A 14,681-nucleotide genomic window follows, 5' to 3' on the forward strand; every position below is an offset into this window, starting at 1 on the left:
AGACGCGGCAAGCAGGAAAATGCTGAAGGGCCCCACGCAGGACTCGTGGAGTGTGGGGGGCTGGTCTTCGGTGCAGATGGTGCTTGGGGTTGGGGCTTCTCAATCCCCGGTGCACAACTTCGAGGGTACCTCAGAAGCTGCGCTGTAAGTTACTAGCCACTTTTCCCAGGTAGCCGGTCCCACGTCGCTCGTCGCCTCCACGGATCTCAGCTCTGCTGCAGATGTGGATGAGGGTCGGAGAAGTCTGGAAATCAAGGCTCTGGTCGGGCTCTGCAGTCGGTTCCTCGTCGAACGTTTCACAAAGCAAAGGGTAGTCACTTGATGGTGCCTGTTTGCACAGGGTAGCCACTCCTTGGCTACAAGGGAGATTCTTCAGTCTTCTTCTTTCGTCGAATGTCGAAGGTCCAGAGTTTCTGTTCAGTTTTGCAGGTTCAGGATAATCTGAAGTCTTGAGGCCCAACTCCCATTCTTATACTAATCTGGGGGGCTGGGATACCTGCTAGGTCACGCCTTATGGGTGGGACCTGGGAGGGGGTGGTTACACCCACTTCCCTTTGTCCAGTTTCGCGCCAGAGCTGGGGCTGGAGTGCCCCAGCGCCGGTTTGAACTGGACTATGCAAGGAACACCTTGTGTGCCCCAGGCATGTCTCATTCCTTTCAGCCCACCCTGCCCCAATACACTAAAGGCTGTCTGGGGAGGTGCTAGCACCTCCCCAAGCAGGAAACCTATTGTCCAGGCCTCCCTGGCTGGGATCACTCCCAGCAGCAGGAGGTCAGACTTGTGTCGTGGCAGCAGCATCCATTTTGTGATGCTGAGGCTTTGGTCAGAGGCTAACAGTTGAAGTATGATTTTAACATGTCTTTCCCTCTAGAAGGGGGGAATAATATTCTCATGTCCAGAAATGGCATGGGGGTATTATTCCCGAGTGTTAGACACCTTACACGACATGTTTTGATAAAGCCCAACCATAGTTACCATAACCGTCTAAGATTATAAGGCACTTTAAGAGTATATGGTAGGCTATATCATAGAACAGCTATAAGGACAAGGTTCCGAAAGCTGCAGACAGGCTCAGCTCATGCTAGAGCACCATCTCACATGTTACCAAGCACTCTGCCTCCAGGATTGTCAAGGCCTGCCATAGGAGTGACTGATAGGTACACATGTGTCTATCTGTAAGTTAGGTATAGGAATACTACACCTAAGCAAGGGGTGATTACACGACCTTGCCCCAGCTGAGTGATCAGCCAGTTGTGTCAAAATGGAAGGCCAGGCCAGGGGTGGCACAATACATGCTGCAGCCCCTGGGAGGCCTAGGGTACACCTATGCCCTGGGTACCTAGGGTACACTGTACAGGGTCCAATAAGGTGATCCAGGCAGGATCTCAGGCCAACTAAGTCGAAAAACCAGCTAGACACTAGGCAAAAAGTTGGGGGTAACCATAGTCAGATATCCACCTTCCTACACACGTGACGTAAAGAAACTCTCTCCCGTCTCACCTCGTGTGTAGGCCACAATCGCCGCTAGGTGGACTCTTAGCGAAGACTAACATAGTTTGGCTTTTAGTAGATGCGTGAGGTATCTAAGCACCGTTGACTCCCTTGTCAACTTATTTTGCAGTTTATTTATTCTGCACCACAGTGTGAACCTTTTCCACTTTTCCCCATAGCATTTCCGTGTGGTCGGTCTCCTTGCCTCCCGGAGCACTCGCATAGTGCTTTGAGGTAGCTTAAGGTGTGCGAACTCTATGTGTTCAGGAGCCATGCCGCTAGGCAGAGGCTCTCTGGCTCTGGGTGTAGAACTTCTCCGTTCTGCATGGAGAGCAAGTCTTTACTTTTTGTGAACTTGTGTGGTGGCCCCTGTGCCATTTCCACTATTTGAGAGTACCATGTCTGTCTTGCCCACAGTGGTGCCACTAGGATCAGTGTCATGTTGCTGGTCCTGCACTTGTTGAGTACCCTGTGTATCAGTGGTATCGGTGGAAAAGCGTAGGCAAATGTTCTTGACCAACTTATCCATAGGGCATTCCCCTGGGATAGTTTTCCTGGTTGTCTGGATGCGAAGTTTCGGCATTTTGCATTCAGGTGTGTTGCAAACAGGTCTATTGTCGGTGTGCCCCACCTCTTGAATAGTTTTTGCGTTTCCTGCCCATTGAGTTCCCAATCGTGGGATGCTGAAGTCTGCCTACTGAGCCAGTCTGCTTCCACATTGTCCTTCCCCGGTAGGTGTATGGCCAGCAGGTCTATTTTGAGCGTGATGGCCCATCTCCAAATTTCCTGTACCAGGTTGGACAGGGGAACGATTGTGTCCCTCCCTGCTTGTTTATGTAGAACATAGTTGTAGTATTGGCCGTTTGTATCAACACCCTTTGGTTGTACAGTTTTTTCTGGAAGGCCTTCAGTGCTAGCAGTACGGTCTTTAATTCCAGATAGTTGATGTGTCTGACCGCATCTGTTGGAGTCAACAAACCCCTCACTCTGAGCTTGTTCATATGTGCTCCCCATCCTATCTGGGATGGGTCTGTGGTGATGGTCACTGTTGGGCTTGGTGGTGTTAAGGGCTTCCCTATTGTTATGTTCTCCCTGTTCCACCATGCTATCTCTTCTTGCACTGCGTGCGTTACAACCACTAGATCCTCCCAACTTCCGTTTGCTTGTGACCATTGCTGTTGCAGCCCTTCCTGGAATGGTCTCATGTGTAGGCGCACATTGGGAACTAGGTGAATGCATGACGCCATCATCCCCATGATCTTGCTCGCTGTTCTCACTGTCAGAGCTCGCCCCTTCTGGTAGAGGCGCGTCGCCTTCAGCAGGGCTAGTGTCCTTTTCTCGCTGGGCATCACCGTTCTCTTTACGGTGTTGATCTGCGCCCCCCCAGGGAGATCTTCACTTGTTCTGGTTCCATTGATGATTTCCCCCAGTGTATTGAGAACCCCAGCTTTGTTAGTGTTCTTGTGACACGCTGTGCGTGTTCCTCGCATTTTTCGCGTGAACTTACCTTTATTAGCCAGTCGTCGAGGTAAGGATACACGTGAATCCCTTCCCCCGGCAGGTACGCTGCTACTGCTGCAAGGCATTTGGTGAAAACCCTTGGTGCGGACTTTAGACCGAATGCCAAGGTTGTGAATTGGTAGTGATCCTTGTTGATGGTGAACCTTAACAGATTCTGGTGCTGCCTGTTCATTGGGATGTGCAGGTAGGCATCTTTGAGATCTACGGTGGACATGAAGTCTACGTCTCTCATTTGTGGGAGTAATTCTTGTAAGGATGTCATTTAGGATCGTCCACCTTTGGTACCAGGAAGTAGCTTGAGTACACTCCCTTGTTCCTTTCTTTGAATGGTACTGGTTCTATGGCCTCCTTTTGGAGTAGCTGTAGTGCTTCCTCTACGGGTTGTGCTAGCTCTTGTCCCGAGTGTTCCCTTCTCTTTGGTTTTTTGTTTGGAGGTCTCCTTTCCAACTCTATGCAGTATCCGTACTGTATGATGTTGAGTATCCATTAGTCTGTTATTTTTCTCCATTCTTGGAGGAAAAATCTGAGTCTGCCGCCCACCGGTGTTGCATGCTCGTAGGCGTTTGGTTCGTGTAACCCTCTTTTGTTGGTTCCTTTGTGCTCTACCCTTGGAGGGATGCTGTGGGTGAGCACTCTCCTCCGTGCGAAGTCACTTTGAGGCGGGTTGGTCTCCCCCTCTTCTTCTTTTGCCTCGTCCGTTTCCCCTACTGCGAAAGGACTGGCCCCGAGGCTGGTACTGCCAGTTCTGTTTCTGCTGCCCCTGTTGCCCGTGACCCTCGCCTTGCTGGAATGTTTGATGTGACGTTCCCAGCTGGTTTCCTCCCCTTCCGTAAGGTCTCCGTGTCGGGGTACCTCTTCTGATCCCTCTGAATTGCAGGGCCCCCATGGACCTCGCCGTCTCATTCTCTTTTTTGAGTTGGGTGAGTTTCTCATCGACTGGTGCCCCGAACAGCGTTTCTCCGTTGAAAGGGGTGTTCAGGATGTTGTTCTGTACCTCTTGCTTGAATCCTGAAATTCTGAGCCAGGCCTGTCTCCTTTCAGTGATTCCTATTGCCATCAGTCTGCTTGATGTCTCTGCCCTGTCCAACGCAGTTTTAAGGCATGAATTTGCTATATTCTTCCCCTCTTCCACTAGATGCGAAGCTCTTTGTTGGTATTGCTCGGGGAGATGCTTGATTAGGTCCCCCATTTCGTCCCAATGTTGGTACTGGTGCCTGTTCAGTAGTGCATTGGAGTTCGCCATGTGCCAGTGCATTGCCGCGTTTCTATCTTCCTGCCAGTGAGGTCCATCCTTCTGCTCTCCTTGTCAAGAGGTGGTCCAGAGGTTGCCGGAACATTGGCCCTCTTTCTGGCCGTCGATGCGATAATGGAGTCTACTGTGACAGATCCCTTGATGTATGGAGGGTCCTGAGAGGAATGTTTATATTTTTTCTCTGTTCTGGGTGTGATGGATCTGCATGTTGCAGGGTCCTTGAACGCCTCCTTCCCCTGGTTCATGACACTCTGAAGCATGGGGAGGAACTGGCTCCTAGTTTGGATGGTGAGCAGTGTCTCGAGCAAAAAGTCCACTTTCGGTTTTTCCTCCTCTAGTATCACGCCAAAAGCTGCAGCCGCGCTCTTTACGACCATGTTGTAAGCCCCAATATCATCTGGCGGCGAAGGCCTCGAAGGATAAGTCTCCACGGGCTCTTCTGGATTTTCGGCGTTGAGGTCCTGCCATTCCAGGTCTTGCGTCGTCGACTGCGCCGAGCCGTAGTTCGATTGCTGTACCTCCTCTTCTTCTTCTCCCTCATAGTAGAGATGATCGGGAGTTTTCGACTGCTCTTCGGCGTCGAGCTTGTCCTGGTCTTCGACCTCGACGATATCTGTCGGTGGTTTAATTGGGATTGTAAATTTCTTCATCTTCTCGTCGAACTCCTTCTTCCTTTGAAGGATGCTCTCCATCTCCGCCTCGAGCCTTCTCTTTTTCTTCTCCATTTCGGAGGCATGTTCGGCGTCGAGCGCTGGCCTTTTCGACAGAGCTTGCGTCGACGCGACCTTGTCCTTCGTCGTCGAACGCCCAACCTCGTGGGCCTGTTTCGACGAACTTTGTTTTTCGGCGGCCTTCGGCACCTGGGAGTCCTTTTTGAAGGATCCGCTGGGCCTTTCGTCCTTGGATCCACTCGCGGTCAAAGTTTTTGGCGCCGGTGTTCCTTTCGAGGACTTAGACTCAGGTTTTCGAGAGTCAGTTCTGTTTTTCGGGGCCCTTTCGGGGTTTTGTGCTCGACGTCTCTCCTACCTTGTCAGACGTCTTCTTATCGGTCTCTGCGACCGTGAAGTCCTCAGGTCCCTCGGCGACGTTGTCTACATCGTCGGTGGAGAAGCCCAGGTCGTACAGAGAAGGGGCCTTACCCTTGCCTTCCATGTTGTAGTTGGCTCTCCTCTGCCTCTCTCTCACCCTGAGTGTCTTCGGTGTGAAGGCGGAGCAGGCGTTGCAGTCTTTGCTCTCATGGTCGACTGGCAGGCAAAGGTTGCAGACCGGATGTTGGTCCTTCTGCGCGTACTTGTGGTGGCAGTTACGGCAGAATTTAAAAGGTGTTTAGTCCATTCCTGCGTTCAGTGTCCCTGAGTGCGCATTCTCCGTTGGACGTCGAAGATCTCGAGGTTCTCCTCCTTCTTCGTCGTCCCGGCTCGATGTTCTTCCTGTCTGTAGTCTCCTTTAATTTTTTTCCGATGAAACTCGTGCTCTTCTTCTTTCTTCGTTAAAAAACTCTGGAGCTTCTCGGTGACGATCCAGACCCAACGGCGGAAAAAATAATCTGAAGATGGCGACCCAAGGTGGGACTTCCGCAGGAAGCATGCCGACGTCACGAGAAGTACACCAAATGGTGGGACGTCGACGCCCACCTGAGCTACTAAAAAAAAAAAAAAAAAAAAAAAGAAAAGAAAGACTACGGTTCCGGACCCAACCACCAGACCGTGGAATAATGCACAGCATAGTGAATCCAGAAAGATTCACGCTGCAAAACCATAACTTCTCTGATTTACTGTGACCAGTCCGTAGTCATGCATGGTCATACTACCCGGTGGAACCTCTGCAGAACACATAACTGGTTGATGGTGGGCAAAGACCGAGATGCTCCACACGCCTTCCTGTCACTGGATGTGGAAAAAGCATTGAATGTGGTACACTGGCCATTTCTTGATTCAATACTAGCCAAATTTGGGTTTGGGCTGAACTTCGAAAATGGGTGGCACTATTATATAACGTTCCAATAGCAGCAGTACGGGTGAATGGTGGACCCTCCCAGAGCTTCCTCATAGGTAGTGGGACTCGACAGGGATGGCTCCTGTCCCCACTCCTGTTCACGTTAACAATGGAATCTCTAGCATGCGCTATTCGACAACATACGGGGGTGCGGGGTTTTAGAATTACTCCTAATGACAAAGAGGGGGAGAAGGGAGAAGATATCTCTTTATGCAGACAAAACTCTCCTGTATGTGACAGAATACCCACCCTGTTCTAAATAATAGACAAATATAGAATGTACTCTGACTAAAAGATTATTGGAATAAATGAGTAGTATAAAGCCCTGGACATACTATGGACTGCCCCCCCTCCACGCCCCTGGCTGGGGACTTAAAGGAGGTCTCAGAGGGCTTCAAATACATCAGTATCTTTATTAAACCCCACAAAGAGGTTTGCTGCAAACAAAATATTGCACAGGTACTAAGTTCAAAGACACCAAGGAAAGATGTAGAGACCTGCCCCTTACATTAATGGGGTGAGCGGCTATGTTTAAAATTGTTACCTTGCCCCAGTTCCTTTATGCCCTCCAGAATATTTACCACCTACACCCCGGAATAGGATTTACCGAAATGGATAGCGAATTACGATCGCTAGTATGGCTAGGGAGGCACTCGAGTATCGCAATGAGGACACTGTAATGCAACCCTTACAATGGGGGGGGACTAGTGCTGCCAGACATTGAGGCTTATTACTGGGATGTCCATTTGACCACTATCAATGACTATCCTACATATAGATTAGAAAGGGAGATGCTGGAACTTTGCACTTTTCTTTACTATCTATACAGAGGTAAGGGAATACACGGGTTGCACCCTGCGATGCAGGTCACCTTGGAAGTATGGGAAAGGACGACTAGAACATTGGGATGGTCCCACAGAGCCACTTGGGCAACGCCATTGTGGAAAGGGAAATGGCTTAAGGAACTGGGAAAGTTGTGGTGTTTCAGGACCTGGAATCAACTGGGTATCTCCAATGTTGGAGACATTATCGAGAAGGGTGAACGTAAAACTTTCTCCACCTTTGCACTGAATACAAGCTTCATCAGTCCTAATTTATTAAATAGGCCCAACTGCATCACGCATGGTTAGCAGAAGGACTAGTGGGGGCAGACCTACCAGAATATGTGCCGCTCTAAGGGAGATTGCTGCAAGAACAGTTAACGAATAAAGCAGTGTCCCTTAAATATACCAAACTAAATTACGACATGCCCGATAAACTTGGTAAACTCAGGAAAGAGTGGGACAGCGAGGTGGGTGCTATGGAGTACATACACTGGGAGGCGGCTCTAATGCACCCCAGAGAGGTGGGGATTAAAGCCTTTTTGTGCCTCATCCACTAAAAGATTCTCCACAGGGTCTATTATGATACAGCTAGACTGCACAAGATGGGACGAGCTGAAACCCCAAAGTGTCTGTGATGCCAGACTTCCATGGGAGACTTTTTCCCATACATTGTGGGGCTGTCCTGTTATACAGAAGTACTGGAACACATACTTGAGGAATTAAGTGCGGTGTTGGGGGTACCCATCCCCGAAGAGCCAAAGTTCACTCTTTTGGGCATAGCATGCAATATTGACATTACCAGACCCCATTTACTTTTTAGTGCTCTGGGCCTAGTCGTGGCAAAGAGGGAAGTGGCCAGGCACTGGAGCACACTGGAAGCGCCAACACTCTGGGAATGGAAAAAAGGGATGGACTTATATATGGCAGCTGAATGAGTAACATTTAAGTTCAAGGGGTGCCTGTAGGAAGGTGGATATCTGACTATGGTTACCCCCAACTTTTTGCCTAGTGTCTAGCTGGTTTTTCGACTTAGTTGGCCTGAGATCCTGCCATTCAGGGTCTCAGGCTGTCTGCTCTCTCTTTAAAATGGACTCCATGTACCCTAGGTACATTCCCAATTGGTAAGGATCACCTTATTGGACCCTGTACAGTGTACCCTAGGTACCCAGGGCATAGGTGTACCCTAGGCCTCCCAGGGGCTGCAGCATGTATTATGCCGCCCCTGGTCTGGCCTTCCAATCAGACACAACTGGCTGATCACTCAGCTGGGGCAAGGTCGTGTAATCACCCCTTGCTTAGATATAGTATGCCTATATCTACCCTTATATATAGACACATGTGTACCTATCAGTCACTCCTATGGCAGGCCTTAACAATCCTGGAGGCAGAGTGCTTGGTAACATGTGAGATGGTGCTCTAGCATGAGCTGAGCCTGTCTGCAGCTTTCGGAATCATGTCCTTATAGCTGTTCTATGATATAGCCTACCATATACTCTTAAAGTGCCTTATAATCTTAAACGGTTATGGTAACTATGGTTTGGCTTTATCAAAACATGTCGTGTAAGGTGTCTAACACTTTGGAATAATACCCCCATACCATTTATGGTGATGAGGATATTATTCCTCCCTTCTAGAGGGAGAGACATGTTAAAATCCTACTTTGCTGTTTAACTCTAACCAAAGCCTCAGCTTCACAAAATGGATGCTGCTGCCACAGACACAAGTCTGACCTCCTGCTGCTGGGAGTGATCCCGGCAAGGGAGGCTTGGACAATAGGTTTCCTGCTTGGGGAGGTGCTAGCACCTCCCCAGACAGACTTTAGTGTATTGGGGCAGGGAGGGCTGAAAGGAATGAGACATGCCTGGGGCACACAAGGTGTCCCGTGCATAGTCCAGTTCAAACCGGTGCTGGGGCACTCCAGCCCCAGTCCTGGCGCGAAACTGGACAAAGGGAAGGGGGTGTAACCACCCCCCTCCCAGGTCCCACCCATAAGGCGTGACCTAGCAGGTATCCCAGCCCCCCAGATTAGTATAAGAGTGGGAGTTGGGCCTCAAGACTTTAGATAATCCTGAACCTGCAACTTGAACAGAAACTCTGGACCTTCGACATTCGACGAAAGAAGAAGACTGAAGAATCTCCCTTGTGGCCAAGGAGTGGCTACCCTGTGCAAACAGGCACCATCAAGAGACTACCCTTTGCTTTGCTAAAGTTCTACGAGGGACCGACTGCAGAGCCCGACCAGAGCCTTGACTTCCAGACTTCTCCGACCCTGATCCACATCCACAGCAGAGCTGAGATCCGTGGAGGCGACGAGAGACGTGGGACCGGCTACCTGGGAAAAGTGGCTAGTATCTTTAAGCGCAGCTTCTGAGGCACCCTCGAAGTTGTGCACCGGGGATTGAGAAGCCCCACCCCCAAGCACCATCTGCACCGAAGACCAGCCCCCCACACTCCACGAGTCCTGCGTGGGGCCCTTCTGCATTTTCCTGCTTGCCGCATCTGTCCGGTTGCTTGCCCGCTGGCTAGTGGCCTTTGTGACGACGCATCCTGAAGTCTTCAGCGCTGGTTTGGCTCCCCCAGACTGGCTCCTGCTTCTTTGAAAAAGAGAAGCACCCCAGACCTTCCTGGTCTGCACCAGAAGCAAGTCCTCCGTTCTTCGTGGGTTCCGCTTGCCAAGGCTTGGTGAGTCCTAGTCCAACTTCGACGCCGCCGACAGCAAGAGCCTTCGTGGGACAGCTCGCCTCCTGGTCCTGGTCGTCCTCGACGTTCCCTGGTCCTCGTGGCTGCAGCGACAAGCTTCACCTTCACCTGCAATCTTCACGACATCGCCTGGTTCCTTCCTGGTTCCACGTGGTCACTGGCTAGTGACCTTGACTCCGTCCCTTCTGCTTGCAGGTCTCCTCTCTTCTTGATCCCAGCCTTGGTATCCACCGGACACTCTTCACTGACTGCCTGTCAGCATCTTTCTTCAGACATCCATTGGAGTCGACGACGAAACCCGACGCAACTTCACCCCTATGCACACGCAGCCTGTGGGCTAGGTAACTTGGGTACTCCGGTGCTCATCAGGATAGTGACTATCCTAGTGTCTAGTTTTCCAGTCTCGACTACCTAGCTACTCATGAAGTGTCCTAAATCTATCTATTTCTAAACTGTACTATTGCTAGTGACTTTTACGCATTACGCGTGAGTGTTTCCACTCTGCACCTGAATCCCGTGGGCCTCCCACTTCCTAACCTTTGGTAGTATAGTGTAGCCCCAGCGATTCCCTAGGCCTAGGCCTATCCTATTTCCGTGACAGTGGTCCTTATACCACTTACTTAGTATATGGTTTGCGTGGCCCCTAGGGCCTAACTGTATTACTTACCTGTGTGACTTAATGTATGCATAAATAAGACTGTGTTGTACTTACCTCTAATCTCATAAAGAGTGTTGAGGGTTTGACTAGAATAAATACACTTTATTTTATATATATATCTGTTGTGGTGTCCTTTCATTTGGTATTCAAGGGATTATATATGGTATCACAGCTGGCTTCACATGCCATTCAGAGTTTAGCCTAAGACTGCTCTTGCCCATGCTACCACTAGGATAGCTGGTCTATAAGGTTGACTTTACAACCAATCACCATAAGGGTATTTGGACTGATATAGGGTGTACACTAGAACTAGTGACATCATACATCAAGCCAACTTCTCACAGTGCCCACAAAAACTCCATACGGTACGGGGCAATTCGTTTAACCATTATCGCCTGTTCCTACTTTACGATGCTCAACAAGTTCCAGATAACGGGGAACATAGCCAGTAGCATATCCCTGAAACACAATGGGGGAGGGCCTGAAGGTGAAACATAGGGACAGTGTCATTATTAGTATGTTAATGGGAAAAATGCTGTGTTTGATTGTTTTCCTGACTCTGCGTGAAATCATTGAGACTGTAGTAACTCCATTTCTTATACGTGCCCTATATGAGACTGTTGTTATGGTTCTCATGGGTGTTTGTTTCTCATGCAAATCAAAGCAAATAAAAATACTGATTAAAACAAAAACTTTTCCCTCTCTGGTGCTCACTTATCGGTCAGCGATTGCTCAGAAATAAATTTGCTGAGCATAAAATAGGACCGGATCTAAGAAGGCTTGTGATGTGGAAACGGATTTAATTTGCAGCATATGACATCAAAAATAACTGCTATGCTGATTTTCTTCCCTTATTTATTTTCCACTCGATATCAACTTGTTTCACTCACAATTGAAAATATTTTACTATTCACTAACCTTCGTTTTCACTAGCGTAAAAGCCTCCTCAAAACGCAGAGCAATATCCTTACTCTTAAGTGTCATCAACAACTGCAGTCTTGTTTGCCACATTTGCACTGATTGGCTAAAACGTTTGGTTGCAGCTTCAGATATTTCTACCACCATATCAGATTGATTTAGGTCCAGTAACAGGTGAAGCTGAAAATGCAAATTAAAATTATTTATCAAAAGAAGAATTTTGAACAACACTTGGACTCTAAAGTAAAATAATATTTTGTCCGGTAGGTGTTTACATCCCTTACCCACTCAATGTATAAACTTTCTTGTAACAGGCTGGATTCATGTGCTCTGCGAAATGCACTCAGTAGCCGGTCGTGTCTCTGTAAACGGGCACAAAAAAAAAAAAAGTATCACAATTACTCCAAAAAATGCCAAAAGTCAAGTATGGCTTAGATTACAAAAGAAAGCAATTGCTCCAGTGTGGTATCTACCTCACTTAGCTAGTGGCATGAACAAGCTACTTACCTTCAGTAATACTCTTTATGGTGGCTACTGCATCTTAGTCAGACTCCTCACTTTTACAATGTTCGCCAGGTGGCATCCAAAGGTTTACAAAGCAGTGCTTCTGCACGCCACTAGGCTTTGTCGTCCAGCTACATGTTATCCCCATTCCGCCCCAGAAGTCACAGAGTGGGGCAAAATTTAAGCCCCACCCTTGTGCGCCATCAGTTTCTTGCTTAACTCGTTCCGCGCACTCAGACGAGGAGCACCTAAAAACCAGTATGCATATCTCAAATTTTGGGACCTTTTTAAGATGACAAAAAGACTACTCCACAGAACAGGGAGGCAGGAGGGCAATGAGGTATGTGCAGTTGTATACAGTATCCAGCAGAAAGCTCATTACCGAAGTAATTTGCTCTTCCGATGGATACTTATAACTGCAGCTTCCTCTAAATTAGAATAGCTCTCAAATAAGTGCCTCTCAAAGGTGGTGGGTCTCTGAAGTGGGCTCAGAAAGCCCCTAACGCACCAACTGGTGGCATGCTTCATCATAGGGCTCCTCCTCACACTGACAATGGGGGTTGCCGGCGTGGGCTTCAACATGGCGTAACAGGGGAGCCCTTACGGATGTTCAGGTTGAGGGTCTATGATAAACCATATCCTATCATAGGCCCTCATCCTTAACATCCATAAAAACCCCCCTGTTACAAGGGGTTGAAGCCAACACTGGCAACCACTTTTGTTTGCACGAAGAGGAGCCCTATGACATACCATGCCACCAATTAGTGGGTGAGAGCTTTTGTCCTTTAAAGAAGGGATTGCATGTTACATAGTTTCTTGGACAACGCCATTGCTTCTCTAGTTTACTTAACTGCAGGGTACCCATGATGTAGCTTCTGTACCGCCTTGCATTCCTTCACTCCGAAAAAACCCACTGTGATAATGCACCTTTTAGGCTCAAAATAAGAGGCTTAGGGAACAATATTATATATATGATATATGGTCCTTTTATTTATGGATAGACAGTCAGTGCAGTAGGTAGAGTCCACCAAACTAAGTTCTCCCTCTTTATTGCAGGTCCGGACTCTGGATCTTCCCCGGCGGTCCCTCAGGAGAGAAGTAAATCAAAAACAGGTACGTTTTCTACTTATTTGTTGAAAACCATAACCTTCACAGTGCTCTAGTGTGTAGTAGTCGTTTACTGCTGGACTCACTAATAATAGTGTGGTCAAAGGGTGGAAAGAAAGCCTCTAAGAGCTCGAAGGGATAGGGCATTTATAGAATATCCCTTGAGCATGAGCACAATGATTTGCAGGTACCGGGTTATAAGAGGCAGGACGGCAAAACCAAACCAAAAGTAAATAATGAAAAAAACAATTTCTGGTTAAGACTGCAATTATGAGCGACCCGCGGTCTCGGTTTCCTTTATACCACTTGCTCGTCTTCCTCCCCACTTCCTGACCCGGTCATTCACCTGCATCCTAGGACACCTGGCCCGCTGGAGGGGTTCTTGGTTGAAAGGAAGCACACAGTCCTTCTGTGCATCGCCGTCACCTCCTTCGTGGTGATTGGGCCCCCCCAACTCTTCCCCGTGTTCTTCGGAAGTAGCAGCTGCAGTGACGGTCTCTCGCTGCTCCCGTAGTGCTACAGGGTCTCGATACCCATCTGCTCCCGTGTCTGCTGGGTATCCCCTTGGCATTTCATGCTCTCACGACTATGCCCCCAAGACGGGCCTTGCGTCCTTTTGTTTTGGTCTTGCCTCCAACAGCAAAATGCAAGGTCCACCTCCTTAGTCTCAGGTGAATCGCCGTTAAAGGCGCCTGTAACAGCATGTGGAGACAAAGAGTGGATCGTCCATCCAATGGTCTTTGGTACAATCAATATAAAAGCTCAGAGTTATTTTGGAATTCAGTTGAAAGAATCGCTCCTCCTCTTTCATGGGGTGGGAGTAAAAAACTAAAGAACTCTGGGAGGGGGATGGTTTGGGCAACATGAAAAAAAGTCGCACATTACAGGAAGAAGACTACTTTGGTGTTCAAAACTAGCTTATCTGGGAAAAATGTGTTGTAAGGCGGCTGAACAGATAGAGCTTGGAGCTCATTCATGCGACGAGATGAAGTGATTGCAATGAGAAAGACAATTTTAAGAGTAAGAAAATGCAGCAAGCAGCTGTACATGAGATTGAAGGGGGTACACATAATGAAAGTCAGGACCAAATTTAGGTCCAACAGTGACATCACAAAATGTTTGGAAGGGAATGTGTGTCAAACATTAAAAAACTGCATCACAACATGTGATTTAAACAAAAACCAGCAAACGTAAAAAATGGCCAAGAGGACCAACAAATAACCTTTAGGAGTGCTCACTGCAAGATCCTGCTGGACCAAGGACTAAACACATCCAAAAGGTTTGGCTTGTAAGGGGTCTGTCTTGCGGACTCCAAACCTGGCCATAAATTTGTCCTAGTATACAACGTAGATTGACTTTGTAGAAGAATGCCAAACACAACCTCTTCTGGCAGACTGAACACACTCAACTGTCGCAGCTCAATCTCCATGCATGGAGGTGTTGACTGCGTAGGTTCGGATATAGAAACTTGACCTGCTGCTACGAAAGAAGATCCTCCCCCAGTGGTAGCCTGATCAAAGAAGAAATGATCATGCCCAGAAAGTCCAGTTACTACACTCTCCTGGCCCCATCCAGAGCCACTAGGATGATTTGGTCCTAGTTGTTCCTGATCCTCAGAACTAAAGGTATGAGAGGTAGGAGTGAAAAGGTGTATAGAGGTCCAGTGCTTTACTCTAGCCTTAAAAGGTCCCCTAGAGTGAGCATTCTTGA

At 48.4% G+C, this 14,681-nt stretch overlaps 1 protein-coding gene across 1 annotated transcript in view; it reads right to left on the reverse strand.

Annotated features, from left to right (window-relative positions):
* UTP6 (UTP6 small subunit processome component) overlaps window positions 1-14,681 on the reverse strand; it is a 357,262-nt gene that overhangs the window by 88,759 nt on the left and 253,822 nt on the right. Inside the window, exons 13-14 of the mRNA XM_085617191.1 lie at window positions 11,645-11,722; window positions 11,361-11,540 (exon numbers count right to left, since the gene is read on the reverse strand). Of these exons, the coding sequence (XP_085473317.1) occupies window positions 11,361-11,540; window positions 11,645-11,722 (258 nt within the window). The remainder of the gene's footprint in view (window positions 1-11,360; window positions 11,541-11,644; window positions 11,723-14,681) is intronic.

The sequence above is a fragment of the Triturus cristatus genome, chromosome 7 (assembly GCF_964204655.1).
Source record: "Triturus cristatus chromosome 7, aTriCri1.1, whole genome shotgun sequence".
Classification (NCBI taxonomy): Eukaryota; Metazoa; Chordata; class Amphibia; order Caudata; family Salamandridae; genus Triturus; species Triturus cristatus.